At 36.5% G+C, this 21,915-nt stretch overlaps 1 protein-coding gene across 4 annotated transcripts in view; it reads left to right on the plus strand.

Annotated features, from left to right (window-relative positions):
* Positions 1–21,750, plus strand: part of ACSS3 (acyl-CoA synthetase short chain family member 3) — a 140,568-nt gene extending 118,818 nt beyond the window's left edge. For 2 of the 4 annotated variants that reach the window (XM_081822150.1, XM_081822152.1), the window contains 5 exons: positions 1,804–1,885; positions 4,271–4,393; positions 18,288–18,387; positions 18,477–18,652; positions 19,462–21,750. In XM_081822150.1, the coding sequence (XP_081678276.1) occupies positions 1,804–1,885; positions 4,271–4,393; positions 18,288–18,387; positions 18,477–18,652; positions 19,462–19,530 (550 nt within the window). In that variant the 3' untranslated portion in view covers positions 19,531–21,750. Of the gene's footprint in view, positions 1–1,803; positions 1,886–4,270; positions 4,394–7,162; positions 8,983–16,990; positions 17,117–18,287; positions 18,388–18,476; positions 18,653–19,461 lie in introns of those variants that run through there. The other 2 variants (XR_014145818.1, XM_081822151.1) reach the window with 2 other exon arrangements.
* Positions 21,751–21,915: the final 165 nt, after the last annotated feature.

Here is a 21,915-nt window from a genome sequence, read left to right on the forward strand (position 1 = left end):
TTTCATTAGACGTGGCGTCCACGTTCTAATTTGCCTCAGACCCCAGCACTCTCTGATGTCCCCAAAGTTGCCTGAGTGTCAGTTGCCATTTATTATTGTAGTTACTTTTTGTTTTTCTTAGAGTATGGTTTAAAAATACCACCATGAAAAACAGAAAGGATTATATATCAGGATATATTTGGGGGGAGAAAACAACTGAAAATTACTTATTTAATATGTGAACAGAATCCATCTCCACTGAGATTATGGTCGAGGTCTTTTATTTTACATATAGTCGGCTTCACTCATTAATGTTACCACTTCTGGCCCGGATTGGCTTTTGATTTACCATCTACCATCCCTTCTTGGTGTCCTCTTCACCTCTTTATCCTCAGCATCCTGAAAAGGATGCTGAACTGAATGTGTTTTGGGGGCTGCCATATTCCTATTTTATTTCCATGTTTAATTACCAATGATTTACACTTGTTTGTAAAATATTAACAATAAAAACAAACTGATAAAGTGAAATTATATACATAGTGACTGAGGATTGACCTAGCAAAGTCAGTTACAAGGACCCAAAGGGATCATCTGCCTCAGCCTACTGACTTCGTGCAGGTTTAGTGATGAACAGCAATAGTAACAACAGCAGAATCTCTGTTGTTCTCTTTACAAATTGCTTTCATATGCATTCTATGCAATTACATGAGGTCCAGAAATGCAGATGTTGCATTTTTTCCTCCATCATAAAATAGTACAAAATGAAGACCTACCGGGAGGCTGGGGATGGTGGAGCTGGGCTGCTGATCCCACCTGTAACAGCACTTTCTGCCTGACAGAACGTCAGACTACAGTTCAGAGCCTTGGAGGCCTAATGTCGGGGTGGAAGATGCGGGACGTTGCCTCATGTGGGCAGTAGCCATGTCTACTTTGTTTTCAGTTTTCTCAGAATCAGTACTGTGAAGTCACTGCTTCACTTCGTATTTTTTATTACGTGAGCCTGGAGAGGGAAGGTTTTTGAAAATCCGTAAGTTTTACAGTATCGGAATTTCCAAACTGTAAAACATCTGAAAATGTTCTTGTGTCCAGAAAACAATTGTTCCTTTACCTGTATCAAGACAGACAGATAAAGATAAAGCCCTTGCCATGTGTATAACACCTGTTCGATACTATGGAGGCAAGCAAGAAATGTAAGAGCAAATTAGTTGGAAAGAAGGGTATATCCTATCTTACATTTTATATTCTCAAGTATCTCCATGTGTTCATCAGATGAGAAATCACATAGATTGGGATGGTCACGAAAAGGAAGAATACAAGAGGGCGTAGTGAGAGGGAATTCCCTGATGCAGATTGATTGTGAAGATAAAAGATTGTTCCTGGAATGTTGACTTGGAGCATTTCGTCACACAGAGATGGGCAGAGGTGGCAGTTGGGACCTTGGAACTTCAAAAAAAAAAAAAAATTATCTGCCTATGGTAGAAGGATATTTGTCCTAAAAAGTAATTCAGTGATGCATTTGTGGTTCCTTTTTGCAGATGTTATGCTTCTTATTGAAACAGTGATTGCTGCTAATATCTATTTGAATGAGAGCTATATATGCCTTTTGTGCCCTTTCTAGAAACTACAGTCATCCCTCGAAGATGCTGCCGTGTCATGGTCAGCTACTTCAGCCTCAATTAGACATGATCTGTCCAGTAGATTTAGGGGTTATATTTCAATGTGGGATTTGACTTGCAATTATCCATCACACTAGAAAATTATTCTAATCAGTCTATCTTTATTACCACTTTGATTGTAATTCTAACTGCTCTGTTTTTATATAAGGTTGCCATTACCCCCTGGGGCTTTTTCAGGACTCTGGAAGAATCAGGAAGCATTCAAGCATTTATACTTTGAAAAATTTCCTGTAAGAACTTTATTATACTTTCTTTAAACCTTCCAAAGTACTTCTTTATAGTTCTTGCCTATTAAATTGAGCACTCAGTCCTGGAATCATAGATAACAATACAACTTTTAAAGTTTATCTGGACTAAGTTCTAGATCTCAGAAATAAGAATGCCCACACCACAATGATCGAAATAAGTCATTTTTATATTTATTTTTCAGTCTCTGGACATAGACATTTCTGTTTCTCTTAGCACATTTTCCTGAATTTTAGCAGCCCTCAATATCAGGAAAGTTTTTATTAAATTAAAGACTTTTGGGGGGGCTATCTCTGTTCTTTCCTGCATGGATCCCTCTGCAGACTGAGAGCACCTGATCAGAATTGTACCCTGTCACTGGGACCCCTTAATCTCCTCTACAGCTGGCTATGTGAGCAAAGTTCATTTGGATTGCCCACAGTTGTATTTTTCCATTCCCTTACCTATTTTTGACATTTGTTCCTGAATGTTCTCTTGGCTTTTTTTTTTTTTAAAGATTTTATTTATTTATTTGACAGAGAGAGACACAGTGAGAGCAGGATCACAAGCAGGGGGAGAGGGAGAGGGAGAAGCAGGCTTCCCACCGAGCAGGGAGCCCGATGCGGGGCTCGATCCCAGGACCCTGGGATCATGACCTGAGCCGAAGGCAGACGCTTAACGACTGAGCCACCCAGGCGCCCCTCTCTTGGCTTTTTATTTTAAATTCCCATTTTAAAATACAGATACATGCTAGACATGATGTTCCTGTAGCACAAACTCCAGTCACCTGGATGACAAAAACTGTTTTTGTCTTGTCATTTCCCTGTTTCTCCACATCACCAAGATGTGTTTTGTGTTCATAACAGCACTTTACTGATAATACACATCAGGTCCCACCATCATATTGCTGCTGTCCTTTGACTTCTATTTCTTTCCGGGAGATTCTTGGTTCTCATCATGCAGTAGGTGAAAAAAAAAAAAAAAAAAAGATCAGAATTTCATTTAAAAACAAAAACAAGTTTCAGTGTTTAACATTTTATCTTTATTATTTGTGAGTGAAGGACAGGTAATCTAATCAAGCAGACAAATGACAAGATTTAAAATAGCTTCCTTTAGAAAGAGATCTTGGAGTTAAATGACCTCAGTAGCTGAGATTAAACAGGCCCCCGATGGATGGAGTGTGGCCAGGAAGATTTGTCAGTAGAGTTGACGCCGGGTCAGCCCAATCTATCCGCCCCATGGGCCACCGTTAAATCATCAGAGTACTGATATGATTAATTACACCTGACAATGGCAAATAAGGTGTGCCTGTGGTTTTAACATGATCACCTTTAACAGTGAAAGCTCCTTCAGAGTCTCAGTTTATGGTTAAACTATGTGGAGTGACTCTATATATATATTCTTGCCTTGTTACCCTGACTTCAAACTTCTCATCTAAGGGCTTAATCACAGCACAGAAGGGCTGAGTAACTTGCCTGTAGTTTAGAAGTGATGGAGCTGAAAATGGAACTCATAATGGCCGGTTCCACGGTCCATGCTCTTTAACTGTACTCTAGGTTTTCTCTCAAGTAGAAATTGCAGTAAGAGCTGCCAATTACTGAGGGCTTATGATGGGCCAGGGTCTGCCCTCTTTAGATACACTATCTCGTTTATGCTTCACAGAAGCCTTATAGGGTATAATCCACTACCCTGTTTAACAGATGAGCACACTGAGTCTCAGAAAGAATAAGAAGCACAAATAGTGACTCATCTGGATTGTTCCTAGAGCCCATGCTTATTAACATAAGTATCAAGATAACTGAAAAGCATTAGAAGTAGTATTTCTTTCAACTTATTCTTCTTGATTCTTCATTTCTATTGTGATTTCTGGACCAGTGAAGATGTGCTGCTACTTTGAGTTGATTAAAAATTAAATTTCACCCCTATTATTATATTTCATGGAAGCTAGAGTCTAATCCAGATTCATGTTAATAAACTAGCGTTCTATTTTGTAATTATTTATAGAGAGCTTTAAAGCTTTCAAAAATTAATATAATTAAAGGAGAAATCTATCGAAGAATTACTTTGCAATACCAAAGTATATTGGAAATATTGAACTATTACTTCTCCATTAAAAAAAAAATTGAGTTCATAAACTTCACAACTCTCAAACATTTAACTTGAATATATATAAGAATGCTTAAATTTAGTCCTGGCTATTAGTGGAGCAAAGAGATTCTAGTAAGTTATCAAAATCAAAAGGAGTTTAATTCCATAGCCTAGTAATGAAAAAAGTCAAATGTATGCAGTAAATCCATTTCTATCAGATTTTATATTATACCAAACTTACATGATTGCATTACCTAGCAATCAATACATGCTAATTAGACATTATCGGTTCTTATTTTCAGGGATACTATGACACCATGGATGCTGGTTACATGGATGAAGAAGGCTATTTATATGTTATGTCTCGAGTTGATGACGTGATAAATGTTGCAGGTCACAGGATTTCTGCAGGTGCTATCGAAGAGGTATTGATGAATATGGATTTTCTGTTCCCGGTAGTATTTAGAGACAGAGCTGAACTGAAGTCAATAATTGAGGTTAAGTCAGTGTACCTGGAAAATTACCATACCCTTCATTTGATGTAGAGGCTAGGTTACTCTCGTATCTCTCTCACCTCACTTCCTCTTGTGTAAATCCTCCTATTCTCCTCACTCCCTGATCTCTGTCTGGGTGGTAGGGAGGAATTTTAAGAAGCTACACATATGTGTTATTTATAGGAGAGCTTATATACTTTTGTTTTTTGATCCTTGCTACTTGGTTGCCTCTAGCTTCTTGATTTTCTCTTGCTTAATAACCTGGTTTGCATATCGTCTTTAACTGGTGTGAGATTTAAACATTTTATTGTACTCTTAAATCCTGAGAATTTTCTTCCAATGTAAATACATTGTCACAAAGTCCCCAGAAGAGGTTTCTTTGATAATGTTTTTAATTTGTATACTTACATAGAGTAAAACCCATTTTATTGTTGTACAGAACTATGAGTTTTTATACTTGTATAGATTCTTGGTACCATCACCACAGATAGGATACAGAAAAATGTCAACACTGCCAAAGATTTCTCCCATAACATTGACCTTTGTATTCTGACCCTCCCCATCCCTGGTGACTTCTGATTTTTCTGTTTCTGTTTTTGCTTTTCTAGAATGTCATATAAATGGACTGATACAGTTATGTAACATTTTGAGACTGGGTTATTTCATTTAGGGAAATACATTCGAGATCCATCCAAGTTTTTGTGTGTATCATAATTTGTCCGTTTATATTGCTATGTAGTATTCCACTTGTGGATGTACTAACCAGTTTCTATATCCATTCATTCACTGAAGGATATTTGGATTGTTTCTAGTTTGAAACAACTTTAAATAATTCTGTTATATACATTCATGTACAGGTTTTGGGGCAAAATTTGTTTTTATTTTTCCAGGATAAATACCTATAGTGAGTTGGCTGGGTTATATGGTAAGTGTATGTTTAAGTTTATAAGAAACTGTCAAACTGTTTTCTCGGTGGCTGCACAATTTTACATTCTCACCAGCAGTGTTTGAGGGTTTCTGTTTCTTCCCATCTTCATCAACACTTGGTGTTATCATTATTCTTTATTTAAACCATGCTATTAGATGTGTAATGGTATCGCATTACTTTTAATTTACTTTTCCATAATGACTTAATGATGTTGGGCATCTTTTGACATGCTTATGTCTCATCCACGTATCTTCTTTTGTAAAATACCTGTTGAAATATTCTGCCCATTCTTTGAAAATTGGGTTGTTTTCTTATTCTTCAGTTTTGAGAGTCCTTTATCTGATACATAATTTGCAAATATTGTCTTCCAGTCTGTGACTAGTCTTTTTACTCTCTTAAAAGTGTCCTTAACAGAGCAGAAGTATTTTTCATAATGATGAAATCAAATTCACTAATTTTTTTCTTTGACAGATCATAATTTGGGTGTTATATCTTAGAACTCTTTCCTAACCCAAGGTCATAAATATTTCTCCTTTGTTTTGACCTAAGAATTTTATAGTTTCATGCTTTACATTTGCTTTATTGTTTTACATTTTATATCAGTTTATATTTACATTTTGAGTTCTCATGTGTGTGTATGGTGCAAGATGTAGGTTGAGGATTATTATTATTTTTTAATATAGATGTCGATGGTTCCAAGAATCAATTATTGCAAAGACTGCATTTCTCCTTTGCATTTCCTTTGCACCTTTGTCCAAACCAGCTGACAGTATCTGAGTGGATCTATTTCTAGAGTATCTCTTCTGTTTCATTATTCTACATGTTTATCTTTTTACCAATACTATTCTGTCTTGATACTATAGCTTCATGGAATGCCTTAAAGTTGAATAGTATCCACATTTGCTCTTCTTTTTCAGAATTGTTTTGGATGTTCTAGTTTCTTAACTTTTCCATATATATTTCAAATGAACCTTTTGTAGTTACAATGGATTTTTATTGGGACTGATTAAATCTATAGATTCTTTTGGGAAAAATTGATATCTGATCCATACTGAATCTTCTAATCCAATAATTTTATATGTGCCTCCATTTCTTTAGGTCTTTTTTGATATGTTTCATCAACATTTTACACTTTTTAGTATACAGATTTGTACTTAAGTATTTAATTTTTAAGCTATTGTAAATACAATCTTAAGTTTTAGTTTCTAAATTTTCATTGCTAGTGGATAGAAATACTATTGACTTCTTTGAACTGGTGATGCATTTTTTTATAGATTCTTGAGATTTCCTATATAAAAAATCATGTTGTCTGTGAATAGAGATAGTTTTATTGCTTTCTTTTCAGTCTAAATGCCTTTTATTCCTTTTTCTTGCCTTCTTGAACTGGCTTAAACTTGCAGTATGATATGGAATAACAGTGGTGAGAACCGACACCCTTGTCTTGTTTCTGATCTTAGGGTAAAAACATTCAGTACCTTACCATTAAGAATGTTGTTTTCTGTAGGTGTTTCTGTAGATAAACTTTATCAAGTTAAGATGTTCAATCTGTTCCTAATTTGATGAGATATTTTAAAAAATCTTGAATGAATGCTGAATTTTGCCAAATGCTTTTTATACTTTTATTGATATGATCATGTGTTTTTTTAAGCCTTTTAATACATGAATTGCATTAATTAATTTTCAAATGTTCAGCCTTGCATCACTGGGATAAACTTTACTTGGTTGCAACGTATTGATTTTTTTTTTAAAGATTTTATTTATTTATTTGACAGAGAGACACACAGCGAGAGAGGGAACACAAGCAGCGGGAGTGAGAGAGGGAGAAGCAGGCTTCCCGCAGAGCAGGGAGCCCGATGCGGGACTCGATCCCAGGACCCCGGGATCATGACCTGAGCTGAAGGCAGACGCTTAACAACTGAGCCACCCAGGCGCCCCTGGGTGATTTTTTTTAAACATCTATAGTAATTTTCTTTGTTCTGAAGTTAGTTATGTGTGGTAATCACATAACCATTCCATTTTTTTTTTTTTGAATAGCATTTGAATCATTTATTTTTTGCCATCCTTTCATTTGGATCATTATGGATCCATACAGATCCATCATCTAGATTATTATGCTTCCTATGGACTTCTTGTAGATAGCATACAGTTGGGTCTTATTTTTATTTTTATCCAATCTGACAATCTTTATCTTTTAACTGATGTTTTTAGATCATTTACATTTAAACAAATTATTCATATATTTATGCCTATCAGTTTATTAGTTTTCTTTTTGCCTGTTCTTCATTCCACTCCTATACCCCATCTCCTATCTTTTAAGTCATTTCATTCTTTTTTTGTAGCTTCTGTTTCTTTACTGAAAACTTCTGTGTTTCCTTTTATTCCAAGAATGTTTGCCCATTCTTCTTGCGCCATGGCTATTGTTGAGTTTTTAAGACTCATCTTTTGTTAATTTTATACTGAATGTGCAAATGAGGTGTTATGGGTCAAAGACAGATTTCTTGATAATTAGTGTGTCATTGCCCTCTTAGGTTCTAGCCTTCGGTCGCACATAAGTGCCAGACACTTCATAGATGAGAGATGAGGAAGATAATTTTTGTCGGCTTATGAAGAGCAAGGAGACATTCATCTTCCACCCCTCATCAGAAGGTCTCCTTCCAAACATAAGGGCCTTATTCCAAATTCCAACTCTTTGATATGTAAATAAAATCTCTCCAGGAGCCAGATAGCCCTGTGTGTCTCAACTCTTAAAATTTAGAAATGTTTCCAAGTTCTGAGGCTTCATCTTTTTTTTGACATGTAAATACCTAGGAAGCTACTGAGCCAGTCTCCCCAGCACACTGTGAGTTTAACCTAGGGATCTAGTCTAGTCCAGACTTTAATAATTTTGCCTTCCCAGGGAAATTAGAAAAGTTTTATTATCCTTTCAGATCAGAGCCATTAACCTGACAAACAGCAATAGATCAAATTCTCATGGTATTTGAAAATTCTCAGGAGGCTAGAGGTTTTTATAGGAGCAATGAGGAATCCAGGAAAGTTTTATCCTTCTGCCACCATTATAATAGCTGCATTAAAATTTTTGTCTGATCATTCTAATATTTGGGTCATCTTCGCATTGGCATCTATTGATTGATGGTCTTTTTTCTTAAGAGATGTTTAGGTTTTCCTGATTCCTTTTATGTCCAGTAACTTTAGATTTTTATCCTAGATATTTTGAGTATTACATTATGAGATTCTGGATCCTGTTTAAATCATCTGGATTTGTGTTCTTGTGATTACTTATTTTAGTTAAGAACAGACCACCTGTCCTTACTCACTTTTTGTGGACTGTGGTTCCAATGTCAATTTGATTTTCAGTCTTTGCAGTGCTATTTTGGTCCATCTCACTTGTGTCTCTCCTAGAGGCCAATCTGAAACTTGAGTTAAGTGTTCAGAATCTACACTGTGCTGAATCTGGTTGGATTCATGCATGCACGAATCTGGGGTAGGCTCAGGACTTCATACACAGATTTAAAATATCCCTTTCTCTCCAGCTCCTTCCTCTCCATAATCTACTCTTCACTTTCTGATTTCCAAGGATCCCCATTGCTGTTCTTTTGGGTAAAAAGTTGGGGCTTTGTGTTCCCTGTCTTCTTATCAGGGGTCAATACTGCATGTTGTACGTGCACAGCATCCCTGGGCAGAGGATGAGACTGTCTCTTTGGTAGCACTTGCTTAGTGTAGAGCAGAGCAAATTAGGGATCTACTCAGGGACTGGATAGCTGCTCTTGGGGGGGAGGGGGCAGCGGCGCATATGGCTCTGAATCTTTCTAGGCTCCCTTAGAGTGTGTGCATGTGTTTGGGGCGGGGGTCCCTCAGGGTTTCATCCCACAGGCTGTACACCAGTAGTGGAGAAGGGGAAGGACCCAGCTCTTTTGCTGGCATTCACTTGGAGCAGGGTGCTGAGAGTCAATATGGTTGCTACAGCTCTGTAGGAAGGAAGAAGGGCACTGCGTCTTTGTTGGTGTTCACCTGGAGCAGGGAGGTAAAATGAAAAGGATTATTTCCCAGATCCTCTGTCCTTTCCCTGGGCCTCTATAAAGGCAGACATTTCTTAGGGCTTTTCTGTCTGCACTTATTGGCAGTTGCACCTTTTGGTCTACTCTAGCACCCAGGCCAGAATTTATAGGAGGCAAAACAAACAAAGAAACAAACCATAATGACAGCAAAACCCAAAACCTCCAAAGAAACAAACAAAAAAGAGGGTTGTGTCTCAAGTTCTTATAATTTTAATAGAGTCATCCGATCTGGTTTTTTAGCCAGAGTTTTTCATTGCAATTAGTAAAAGTGATAAGATGGAACATATTTATTCCATCTTTTCCAGAACCAAACCCAGAATAACTTTTAAATGGAATAGAGCAAACTGAAGTTTAAATGAAAGACAATGTTTAAAAATAATTCAGTGGGATCAGAGTGTGCAGAATCAAAGTTTAGTTCTCCTTCCTATAATTTGAAGATGGTCACCTTCTTTGAAAGTCATACTTACCTTCAGCGAAAACAAAATAGCTTAACGCTTCTTGTCATGTCGGCTTTGTGTGTGTGACAATGTAATAGTATTTGAGTAAAAGGAAAGAACTTCTTTATATAATATTTTAGAATAAGTGGCTTTGTGTGCTATCATAATATTATCTTATTTTTAACCTACTGTGAATTTTGTGATAACCTGAAATTGAAATTTACGCTTCATGTATTTTGGTGTGTTGGCAAAAGGTGGTTCTGGTTGCATGAACTTTTAATTTCTTGCCTGTAGAGATTACCTCTAATATTCACCTGCATTTCTGGCAGAGACAGCTAATCAAAATATGGAGATTACATATGCAAGGCTTTTATAATCAGTCAAAGTTCTTGGTTCTCTCTTTTATTTTTAAAACAAAGAGAGAAGTATCAACCTATTTAAATATATGCTTTAATATGTTTCTACTGACATCCTTTTCACTGTATGTAATCAGAGAATGAGGCAGGCAGAAGGTAGGCAGTAAAATGACAAAATTGAAAAAAAAAAAAAGCATGCTAGAATCAATAGTTTCCAACAGGAATTTTGTCACTAGGTCTTGGAGTACTTACAGCACGTAATAGGACACCTGTCAGCCTTAAAGCCTTCTTGAAGTGAACGTCTCCCTTTATATGAATTAAATGATTAACTCTATCATATATTTATGTCTAATAAGGAAGTTAATACCTCAATTCATATCAGGTTTGTCTTCTTTATGTTGGCATTTGTTAGAGAGTTTTGAACTAACATTCTTTACTGGATTTTTCTCACCTCCTAGCAAAATTGCTTAACATTGATAATTAATGTGTATGTTTTTACATACATATTTTTATTGGTTTTATTGATGACATAACCAACATTTATTAAAGGGCCAAACCTTACTTTATTTGTAAATGCTTTCCAGGACTCTCACTAGGATTCTCAATTGTCAATTCTGAATGTTGGATTCCACTTTGAGTTTTTGAAGTAGGATTTGAGGGTCTTAATTCACGGGACTCTCATTTGTAATAATTAAAAATAGACTGAATGTTGTTTTTATATAGTGTGAAAATCTGTGTCTTTCCAGTTTCTTAAAGTAAAATATGACAAGTGCATTACCTTACATAAGACTAAATCAAATTCTATTAAAATTACTACATTAGGGGCGCCTGGGTGGCTCAGTTGGTTGGGCGACTGCCTCCGGCTCAGGTCATGATCCTGGAGTCCCGGGATCGAGTCCCGCATCAGGCTCCCTGCTCGGTGGGGAGCCTGCTTCTCCCTCTGACCCGCTTCCCTCTCGTGCTCTCTGTCTCTCATTCTCTCTCTCAAATAAATAAATAAAATCTTTAAAAAAAAAAAAAATAAAATAAAATAAAATAAAATTACTACATTAAACACATTTCAGGAAACTGTATGTTCTTTTCTGTTCTCATCATAAGAAAACAGTTCTAGAATAGCTTTTATAAATTTAAGAGCATCTTATCCTTGCAGATCTCAACACATGTAAGGGCCTTCTGTAACTATTAAGTAATAATCATATCTATTTGAAAAGTTGATTAATGTTTGAGAGCCTGGCATCTAGCCAGACACTTGGGATACTTCAGTGGAAGTTCAAAGTGTCCTTAAAAAAACTGGGTCTGAAATCTGCTAATTCAGGCCTTATGAGCCCAAATTACTAGGAGCTAATGTGGTCCTTCTTGCTTGGTTCTCTTTCACTGTTGTGGTCAGGCTTTCATGCAAAGACACCTCCAGGGAACAAATTAGGCTCCCTGGTTTCATTCTTTCACTTGTAGTTTAAGTTTCATTTTGTTAAATAATCCTACTAGTATCCTTGGGAACTGTTAAAATATGGCACTTAAATCCTAGAGCAGTGTTCATTGCAGTTTGCCCTTTGGCAGGTTATTCGAACCAAAGTTTCACTGTTTGTTTTCCAGGTTAGCTATTTTGTTTGCTATTTTTAGGAGTGATTTCTTCAGGATTGAATATATTTCCATAAAGTGTGTATTCAGCAAAGATGCCATGTAATTTCACTTCTACCCAGCATTAAATGACTACTGGTTTTAAATAATTGTAAAATTGCTGAATATTTTCTTGAGTACAAATATGAATATGATGATAATGTGGAATCTAACAGTTTCCTAGATGACTCCAATATCAGAGGGAATGAAGAAGCATTCTTCTTCCCACTGCAGAGGCAATCTCCTACCAAAGACTGGATCCTGCATCTTATGAAGGTGCTTGATTTAAACTAATACTTCTAAAATTAAAATACTTAAAAACATAATTGAAAAATCTGTGTAATTCAACCCACTAAAGTCATAGAATCTTTCAAATCCATTAAAATATACACAAAAATGAGAGTACCCCCTTCAAGCTCTATTACAAAGCTGTAATCATCAAGACAGTGTGGTACTGGCACAAAAACAGACACATAGATCAACGGAACAGAACAGAGAACCCAGAAATTGACCTTCAACCCTACGATCAACTAATCTTCGACAAAGCAAGAAAGAATATCCAGTGGAAAAAAGACAGTCTCTTCAACAAATGGTGTTGGGAAAATTGGATAGCCACATGCAGAAGAACGAAACTGGACCATTTTCTTATACCATATACAAAAATAGACTCAAAATGGATGAAAGACCTAAATGTGAGACAGGAATCCATCAAAATCCTAGAGGAGAACCCAGGCAGTAACCTCTGTGACCTTGGTTGCAGCAACTTTTTGCTAGACACGTCTCCAAAGGGAAGGGAAACAAAGGCAAAAATGAACACTGGGACTTCATCAAGATAAAAAACTTCTACATGGCAAATGAAACAGTTGACAAACCCAAAAGACAACCAACAGAATGGGAGAACATATTTGCAAATGTCTATTCAGATAAAAGGCTAGTATCCAAAATCTATAAAGAACTTATCAAACTAAATACCAAAGAACTAAAAATCCAATCAAGAAATGGGCAGAAGACATGAACAGACATTTCTCCAAAGAAGACAAATGGCCAACAGACACTTGAAAGAGTGTTCAACATCACTCGGCATCAGGGAAATACAAGTCAAAACCACAATGAGATACTACCTCACACCAGTCAGAATGACTAAAATTAACAAATCAGGAAATAACTAATGTTGGCTAGGATGCAGAGAAAGGGGAACCCTCCTACACTGTTGGTGGTAATGCAAGCTGGTTGTAGCCACTCTGGAATACAGTATGGGGGAGTCCTCAAAAAGTTGAAAATAGAGCTACCCTATGACCTAGCAATTGCACTACTAGATATCTACCCCAAGAATACAAATGTAGTGATCTGAAGGGGCACCTACACCCCAATGTTTATAGCATCAATGTCAACAATAGACGAATTATGGAAAGAGCCCAGATGTCCATCAACAGATGAATGGATAAAGATGTGGTGTATATATATATATATATATATATGCACACACACAGTGGAATACTACTCAACCATCAGAAAAATGAAATCTTGCCATTTGCAACGATGTGGATGGAACTAGAGGATAAATAAAATAAGTCAGTCAGAGAAAAACAATTATCATATGATCTCTCTCATATGTGGAATTTAAGAAACAAAAGCATAGGATCATAGGGGAAGGGAGGGAAAAATAAAACAAGGTGAAATCAGAGAGGGAGGCAAACCATAATCATAAACTCTTAATCATAGGAAACAAAGTAAGGGTTGCTGGAGTGGAGGGGGCTTGAGGGATGGGGTAACTGGGTGATGGACATTAAGGAGGGAAGGGGTTTAGTGAGCACTGGATGTTATAGAAGACTGTTGAATCACTGAACTCTACCTCTGAAACTAATAATACACTATATGTTAATTAATTGAATTTAAATTAAAAAAATTTTTAAAAGACAGTGGAAAATGCTATCAAATTTGAGTGGGAAAGGATTTTAAATAGTAACTCTACATATAGTTAATCTATCAATCAAATTTGACAAAATAAATACATTTTCAAGATATAAGGACAAAGAAGATTTACAGATCATCCCTATCCACTATGAATAAATGATGCTTGGAATATTACAAAATAAGAAAAAAATGCGAGAGAAATAATACCATAAGACAAGAAGCATCCCAGTATCACAAGAAAGGATTGTGTACTGCATACTGCCAGCCTGGGAAAAGACCAAAATTCAAGATTTGATGTATAGTTTCTCCTGAACACATATCGCTTTCACACCATCCTAAAGGCAAAAAGTCGTAAGTTGGAACCATTGCACACTTTTGGTGAGACAATTATCTCTCAAGTTGTATCATTTTTTCAGTTCTTAACTGTCAGTTAATCACGGATGCTTTATGGATTGTACCTGGAGGACATATACGAAAGTGGCTTTTGATATTTTTACCCCCATAGGACATTTGTTTGGCTTCTGTCCCTTAAATGTTGCCAAGACATACTTTGATGCTTTCCTTTTTAATGACTCAGTTGTTGAAATCATAATTTGGCATGTAAATATTACTTGTGGAGCCAACATAGAAAGCTGTCTCCCTCCCTTTATGGCATCATTTTAATGCTGATTAATATTTTATCCACTATAATAATGAACTTCATTTACAGATGACATAAAATTCTGATAAATGATTATGTTGTTCACAGATTTTTAAGAGTTTGTCCACAAACTAGACAAAAAATCTGAAACTTTGATATTGTAGAGAACTGTGTTATATATTACTTTTGAGTTTAAAATACTCAGCCCATATGGAAAAGCAGTCAGCGTTTTCCCAACCACTTCTAAACATACTAACACTGAGGATGGAAACATGGCGAAATTAAAACAATAAGGTGAAGAAGGGCAAACTACAAGATTTGGTGTTTGCTTTAGTTAAAATTATACCAGTTAGGTGACAAAATACCTGGATGATCGATTTTTTTTAATAGTAATTTAAACAGATACATTGGCATTTTTTTTTTAAAGATTTATTTATTTATTTGAGAGAGAGAGAATGAGAGAGAGAGAATACATGAGAGGGGGGAGGGTTAGAGGGAGAAGCAGGCTCCTCGCCAAGCAGGGACCCCCGATGCGGGACTCGATCCCGGGACTCCAGGATCATGACCTGAGCCGAAGGCAGTCGCCCAACCAACTGAGCCACCCAGGCGCCCAGATACATTGGCATTTTAAAAACTAGGAGAGGCTTATGGTACCAGTGAAAACTTTAATAATTTTTTTTTTTTTTTTTGACAATCAAAACTCTGGTTAGGCAGGTAAAATTTTTTCTGTACTCCTTAAGGGAATCCTAAATCGGAATCAGAGCAATGGGCCTACCAAGTTTATATCCTTTCTGCTATAGACAAAATATTCTCTTCCAAAGACTGTGACTGACTCTACTAATTACCAGTACAAATCTCTGGCAATAAATATTTGTCTCTAAGCATATGGACCTGAACTATAAATAAAATCTTAATAAATGGGAAAGCTGTTGAAAGCACTTTGAGAGTTCAGATTGAAGCACTGGGAGAAGATGGTGGTGTATGGCCTGTATCGTTGGTGTTTTGCAGAAGCTTTTTAGTGAGGCCCAATTAATGGAAGATGAGGTGCATATCTCGATCTCAGCAATGAAGTTAATAAAATGTACAGCACAAAAGTCATTTAACACATACTATCCTCAGCAGTATAAGAGTCAAAAACTATGTGGATGGCAACTCTTACACCTCAGTCCTTCAACGTGGATGGTAACAAGAGGATAGAGGAGGTGTTGATTTCTCTGTTTCACTAGGGGCTGTGTGAGGTGGTGCACAGGCTACTAGTTCACAGAGTCTTCCAGGACCTCAGAGAAGAGACAGCTCATTTTCAACTTGGCATAATTAAAAGAAAGAAGAATTCACGGAAACTTTGGGACTTGAAAGTGGCGTGTCCTAGATTCTGTGGGTTTTTCTCCTATCTCTCCGGTTGTGCCTTTTTAGTCTAGTTTGGCAGTTCCTCCTTTTTCATGTAGCCGTTAGATGGTGGCGTTCCTTAAAGCTCTCACTCTTCTCACTGCTTTCTCCCTAACTGATCTAATCAATGTCTATAGCTTTCATTACCATCTCTGCATTTAGTGACATTCAAATGTGCATCTCCAGATTAAGACTCCCATCAGATTCAACTCCTCCACTCAGATATCTCCAACGTGCTTCTGTGGAACATCTCCAAGATTTGATACATGATCATTCCTTCCAAGCCTAACCTTCACTAGTATTTTCTGGCTTAGAAAATGGCACCACTATCCAATCAGCTGTTCAAGCCAAAAAGCACAGAATCATCCTTAGCTTCTCTACCTTCTTCTTGCCCCATATCCAATTTATCATAAAATTGTGTTCATTTTACCTCTAAAGAAACTCTAGAATCTTCATACCCACTGTCATAGCCTTGGTCTACTATGGTAGCCTCATGGGCGATTTCAACAAACTGTAATACTCACCTTTAACAATCCTGTATTTGTTCTCTACAACGAACCCAAAGTAAATTTGTTTTTCAAAATACACTCTGAAGTAAAAGAAGCCAATGAAAAGACTACATACTATATGATTCCAGCATTCTGAAAAAGGACTTTGGAGACTCTGAGAAGATCAATGTTTGCCAACGGCTAGCAGGAAGTAAGAATAAATAAGCAGAGCACAGGAGATTTTTTAGGGCAGGGAAACTATTCTGTGAAATGCAATATAATGGTGGACACACGTCATAAAACCCACAGAATGTATAACACCAAGCGTGAACTCTAACGTCAACTATGGCCTAAGGTGAGAATGACGTGTTGATGTTGGTTCATCAATTCTAACAAATATACCACTCTGGTGAGGGATTTTGAGAGTGGGGGAGGCTGCGCATATATGGAAGCAGCACATATATGACAAATCTCTGTGCTTTCCACTCAATTTCGCTGTGAATCTAAAACTACTCTAAAAAATAAAGTCTATTAAAAAAATCTTGTCTCTCCTCCTCAACTCCCGAAAATGCTTTATTGCCTTTCCAGTGTTACTAAAATAAATTGGAAGTCCTTAGCACAGACCCTCTCTACCTCTACACCTTCATCTCTTCTTGCTCCTTTCTCAGTCTTGCTCTCTGCTTTCCCTCCACATTAATCTCTTTCAGGTTTGAATGGTTTGTGCCTAGTCCTTCCTCAGGGCTTTGCCCCGCCTCTCCATCTTGCCTAATCAGCATCTACTCATCCTGTAAACCTGAACTCATTGTCATTTCCTGAAGGCTTCTCTGAGACCGGTATTTATCCTCCTGCTTTTGCCATATATTTCCTATAAAAACCCAAGTTTTTTTGGCTACTTCTGCTATGGCTTTCATATAAAAACCAGGCTAGCTCTCCAGAACCCTTATCACTTTTATATTTAAACATTCATAATAATAAGTACTCGTGATTGTTTATTAATATTGCCCTCATCCATTAGACTGTAAGCACCCTGAGATGGTGCTCCACCTGTTTTTGCTCACCACTGGGCCTAGTGCAGTGGTCAGAACAGAGAAGGATTTAGTAACTGTTTGTTGAAAGAATGAGAAGTGCCAAATGAGCTGTTGGTATATTGCCCACTGTTTTCTCTAGCTATTAGAGATTTGCAGTCACTGAAAGACCCATCACTCTCTCAGAAGAGGATATTTTGAACAATCATTTAAAAGTACCATCACGGTAGAAATGCTTTTTTAACCCTAAGCTTCTGTATTTCATGTGGTTACTCTATGGGTTCTTGTGATTCCAGATAGATAGCTGCTTTGTTCTTTAAGATATTTAGAGCTCAGGGTAAGCAGTATGAAAATGATTCCTTGACAGGGGTGATTATCCGATGTCAGAGCTTCATGCCATGCCCAGCCTTTTCTTTCAAGTCGGAAAATCCTCTCTGGATGGGTGGTCACTCAACAAAAGAAATGCTCTGTTCATTGCTCAGTAACAGATACAGAAATAAAATCGCCATTTAGTCATGGGGCTGCCTTGGATTTCTCTGGAGAGTCTGCTTATGGTAGCCAGCACTGAAGCCAGATCACCATGAGGTCATCTGCTTTCGGATGCCCACTGCAGTTTGTTCCCATGTAGTGACTGCTGCGTATTTGCCCCGACCCCATTAATGAGCAAGTGAGACAAAGAAGCAGTTCCCTCACTTTCCAGGTAAGCAAAGCAATTTGTCTTAATTACAGTTAGCCTTTACTGAGTGGCTACCATGGGGGTCCTAACAGTTCTCTCACCCCAGTTTTAATGATAGGAATTGTGAATCAGCAGTGATTTCCACACAGGCAGCTAGCTATAGGTTTTAGGTTTTCAGTTCTCTGACATGTACTTTTTTCCCAATTGAAATACATACATACATACATACATACGTGTGTGTGCATATATATTCTTATATATGCATACATATATTTTCTAAATGGATGCTTTTCCTTCTTACAGTCAGTCCTTTCCCATGGTACTGTGGCCGACTGTGCTGTTGTCGGCAAGGAAGATCCTTTGAAAGGTCACGTGCCCTTAGCGCTCTGTGTGTTGAGAAAAGGTGAGAAATCTTTGTCCTTCCTGAGTGTTTGAGCCCTGAATGATTAACGAAGGTTAATTCAGTTCTTATCATCTGGACTTTCTCCCTAGATATAAATACAACAGAGGAACAAGTTTTGGAAGAGATTATAAACCATGTGAGACAGAGCATTGGCCCTGTGGCTGCTTTTCGAAATGCAGTGTTTGTCAAACAGTTACCCAAAACGAGGTCTGGCAAAATTCCCCGGTCGGCTCTGTCTGCCCTTGTCAATGGCAAGCCCTATAAGGTAAATTATCAAAAATGTTATATGCCAGGTTCTGAAATATTTCTCCCCCACTTCTTTGGCATTAACATTTTTTTAATGTTAAGGGGGAAGCTGCATAGCCACTCTCTAGGAATGAGGGTTGTGGAAACACAGATTAATTAACACCATATGCTTCGAGTACCAGTGTGTGGAAGTACTTTTACTATTAGTAAATACGTCAGTTAAATTCCAACAACTTGTGGGAACGCAATCTTACTGAATTAAAGATACAACTTCCTTCATTGTAGTCATTAATGTCTATTACTGAATGAGAAAGCAAACAATTGAGGCTGGTTATACATGCTTAAGCAGTTCTAACTGGTGCATATGCTAATTATGTCTCCTGTTCTGAGTGAAAATTATTTTGGCAAACATTAGGCTAATTCAAGTATATATATTCTTCGAATTTTGGTGCACTTTATATGTGCATAGATATACATGTCTTTAATCCTCAAGATCTAATAGAAAGTGAGGCAACAGTAAATAGTAGTTGTAAATACTAAAATATATATATATATATATATTTCTAGAGAGGCACATAGAAAGGCTCATTAGAGGGATTCTAGAGAAATTCCACTTAGGACCTATAGTTTTGCTAACTGAACAGTTTATTACTCTGGAAGACTATATATACATTTTAAAATATTAAATTTGGAGTCCCCTTTTTTGAACATTTCTATATGCCTTTATAAGAAAATGGAGAATGCAGTATTGCAGGTAATTGTTTAATTATAGGGAGAGGGAAAGGGGTTCAAGGAAGAGCATTCACCTGACTCGTATTTTCTTTCCAGATAACACCTACAATTGAAGACCCCAGCATTTTTGGGCACATAGAAGAAGTGCTGAAGCAGTCATCATGACTTTTTTCCCTATTTTGAGTCAGTTTGAATCCATTTTCTAACTGGAGTCAGATTTTTGGAATTATTTCCCATAAATAAATATTTAAATAGAAATTACTTGCAAACTGAAATACGAATTGTAAAGCTTGGTCTAAAAAACAATACTTGAAGCCTAGTGAAAGACCTGTGCCTTCTGTTTGATTAGATCCAAAGAGCATCTTTTTCAGTTGCCTATAACATGGCTCCTTAAAGGTTGTCTAGCACTTTAAGAAAAATATATCTAATGTATGATTTTTAAAAACTGAACCCCCCAAATATTTTAATTGAAAGAGACACATTAATATAGCGCTACTTCCTGAAATGAGGAATCTCTAGCTTTGACCCAAAACCTAAAACTCAAGTTGAAGTCCGAAAATAATTATCATTTTTCTTACAGAAATTCTGAGTATTTTCTAATATTCTTGAGATGTCCCCATGCCCCGTTATTTTAAATGAAATTGATAACACGGGAGGTTTTAGGTAATCATCTAGACAGATGATTTTCTAGATAGGAGGATCTGTCTCGTCATACATTTCCTGAGGGAAGGTTGGATACCAGAGTACAGCTCTGCCTTCAGGCCATTTTTAGTGAAGGAAAATCACATGCCTGACAGATGCTAGAGGTCATTTAATCCGATCTCTTTGTCATGGAGATGAGAGCTGTTTGGAGTTCCTCCTCCTGTCTCAGGTTCTTAAACTGTACACTTAATGATTCCAGCTTCCTATCAAAACAAGCAAATGACACAGAAATGGGGTAAACTGACAAGGAAAGTTCTTAAGGAAGAAATGTAAAAGTTTTTACATTATGCTAAAGACCAGGAATTTTTAAGAAACCCCAAATCCAGATTTTTATGTGAAATCTCTAATTCTTAAATAATAATTCACTAAAAAAAAATATTGTGACCTCCAAACACATTTTTCCATTTAAACTTATAGAAAAGTATTGAGAAATTAAGAAAAGTAATTGAAAATGAGTCTTTGTTACTAAGCTTATGATAATGTGCCAGTTAGCCAGAGTAACTTGATAGAGTTAAATATGTGATTTACTTAGGATTACTTAGGATTCTACCTGATATCAGTTATCAAAGAATACATTTAAAGTAAAAAAATATACCATGCTCATTGAGTCTTTGATGGTGCTCAAAGTATTTCCCAATCTTTCAGTCCATCAGGAACATTATTTTTAAGAGTAGCTGTCCTAACGTAATAGTCTGGGCGCGAAATATACTTGAGAGATAACACGTAAGAGCTTATTTACTTGTTTCATAAAAATTACTTACAACCAGTGTAAGACATTCTGAAAATGATAGCTTTTTTTTTGGACCATAGGCTGTATAAATAAATGGCTTCTCAAAGGAAAGTCCTGTTTGCTTAAATTGGCTTCTTGGTTGTTTATACCTGAAAAAATATAGTCAGCTAACTGTTCTCTTTAGTTTTTTTAGTAGCCTGAATTAAACCAACTAGATAGATATTCAACTTATAATTTGAAGCTGTCGGGTTCCTTAAAAAGTGTCTTTTCTCTTGGGTACATTTTACTCATAATCACAACTGTAATCTTAACAAATAATAATATTTTCAATGTTTAAAATGTATTACCTTATTTTTTCATATAAGATTCAGTTAATTTGAAATGGCACATTCTTTAGCTCAATGCATATCATCGTTCATTTGCAAGGTGTAAACAAACGCATGTGTGAAAGGTACATCTGTGGGATCTCTTGCACATTTGTCCTGCAATCAATTCTGAAGGGGCACATTAGCAATCAGGCTTGAGTTATTTTCCAGTTGAGTGGGATTGGAAAACGGTGCATGAGGCTGGAGAAGAAATACTGTTACTTTCATTGATGAAAAGTAGGGCAAGAAAGATACACTTGAGTTGTCGATTGCCTAAAATTTGGGAGGAAAAAGAAAAGGAATTTTCTATTTCATACTTACCATAAAGCACTTTCACTAGATTGTACCTAAAATATTCTGGATTAAATACATCTTTAAAATAACAATATAATGTTACTAAAAATACAGTCATATTTAAATGTGCTGAAATAAAGTCTGCATGGCCTTCTTTTGATATTTCCATGTAAATTTTTACTGTAAGACATTGGAAAAATTTAAAGATGTTCTTTTAAAATCTATGGAAAAGTGTTTTCCAATTGAGTTATTTTGTTCAAGACAATACATTAAATATATAAAAATTAGACCTGCTTTACATTTCAAGAGCACTTTTATTTATATAAAATTGTATTTGAGAACAGGCTCTCATCATTACAAATGTGAAAATTCATAAAGTTAATAGATGGCCAGAAGGAAAACTACTGAGATTCTGAGCTTAAAAATCCAAATTAAATGGAGTTTAGAATCTGGCAGAAA

This window comes from Leptonychotes weddellii, chromosome 5 (assembly GCF_054177405.1).
Source record: "Leptonychotes weddellii isolate Sample4059 chromosome 5, ASM5417740v2, whole genome shotgun sequence".
Classification (NCBI taxonomy): Eukaryota; Metazoa; Chordata; class Mammalia; order Carnivora; family Phocidae; genus Leptonychotes; species Leptonychotes weddellii.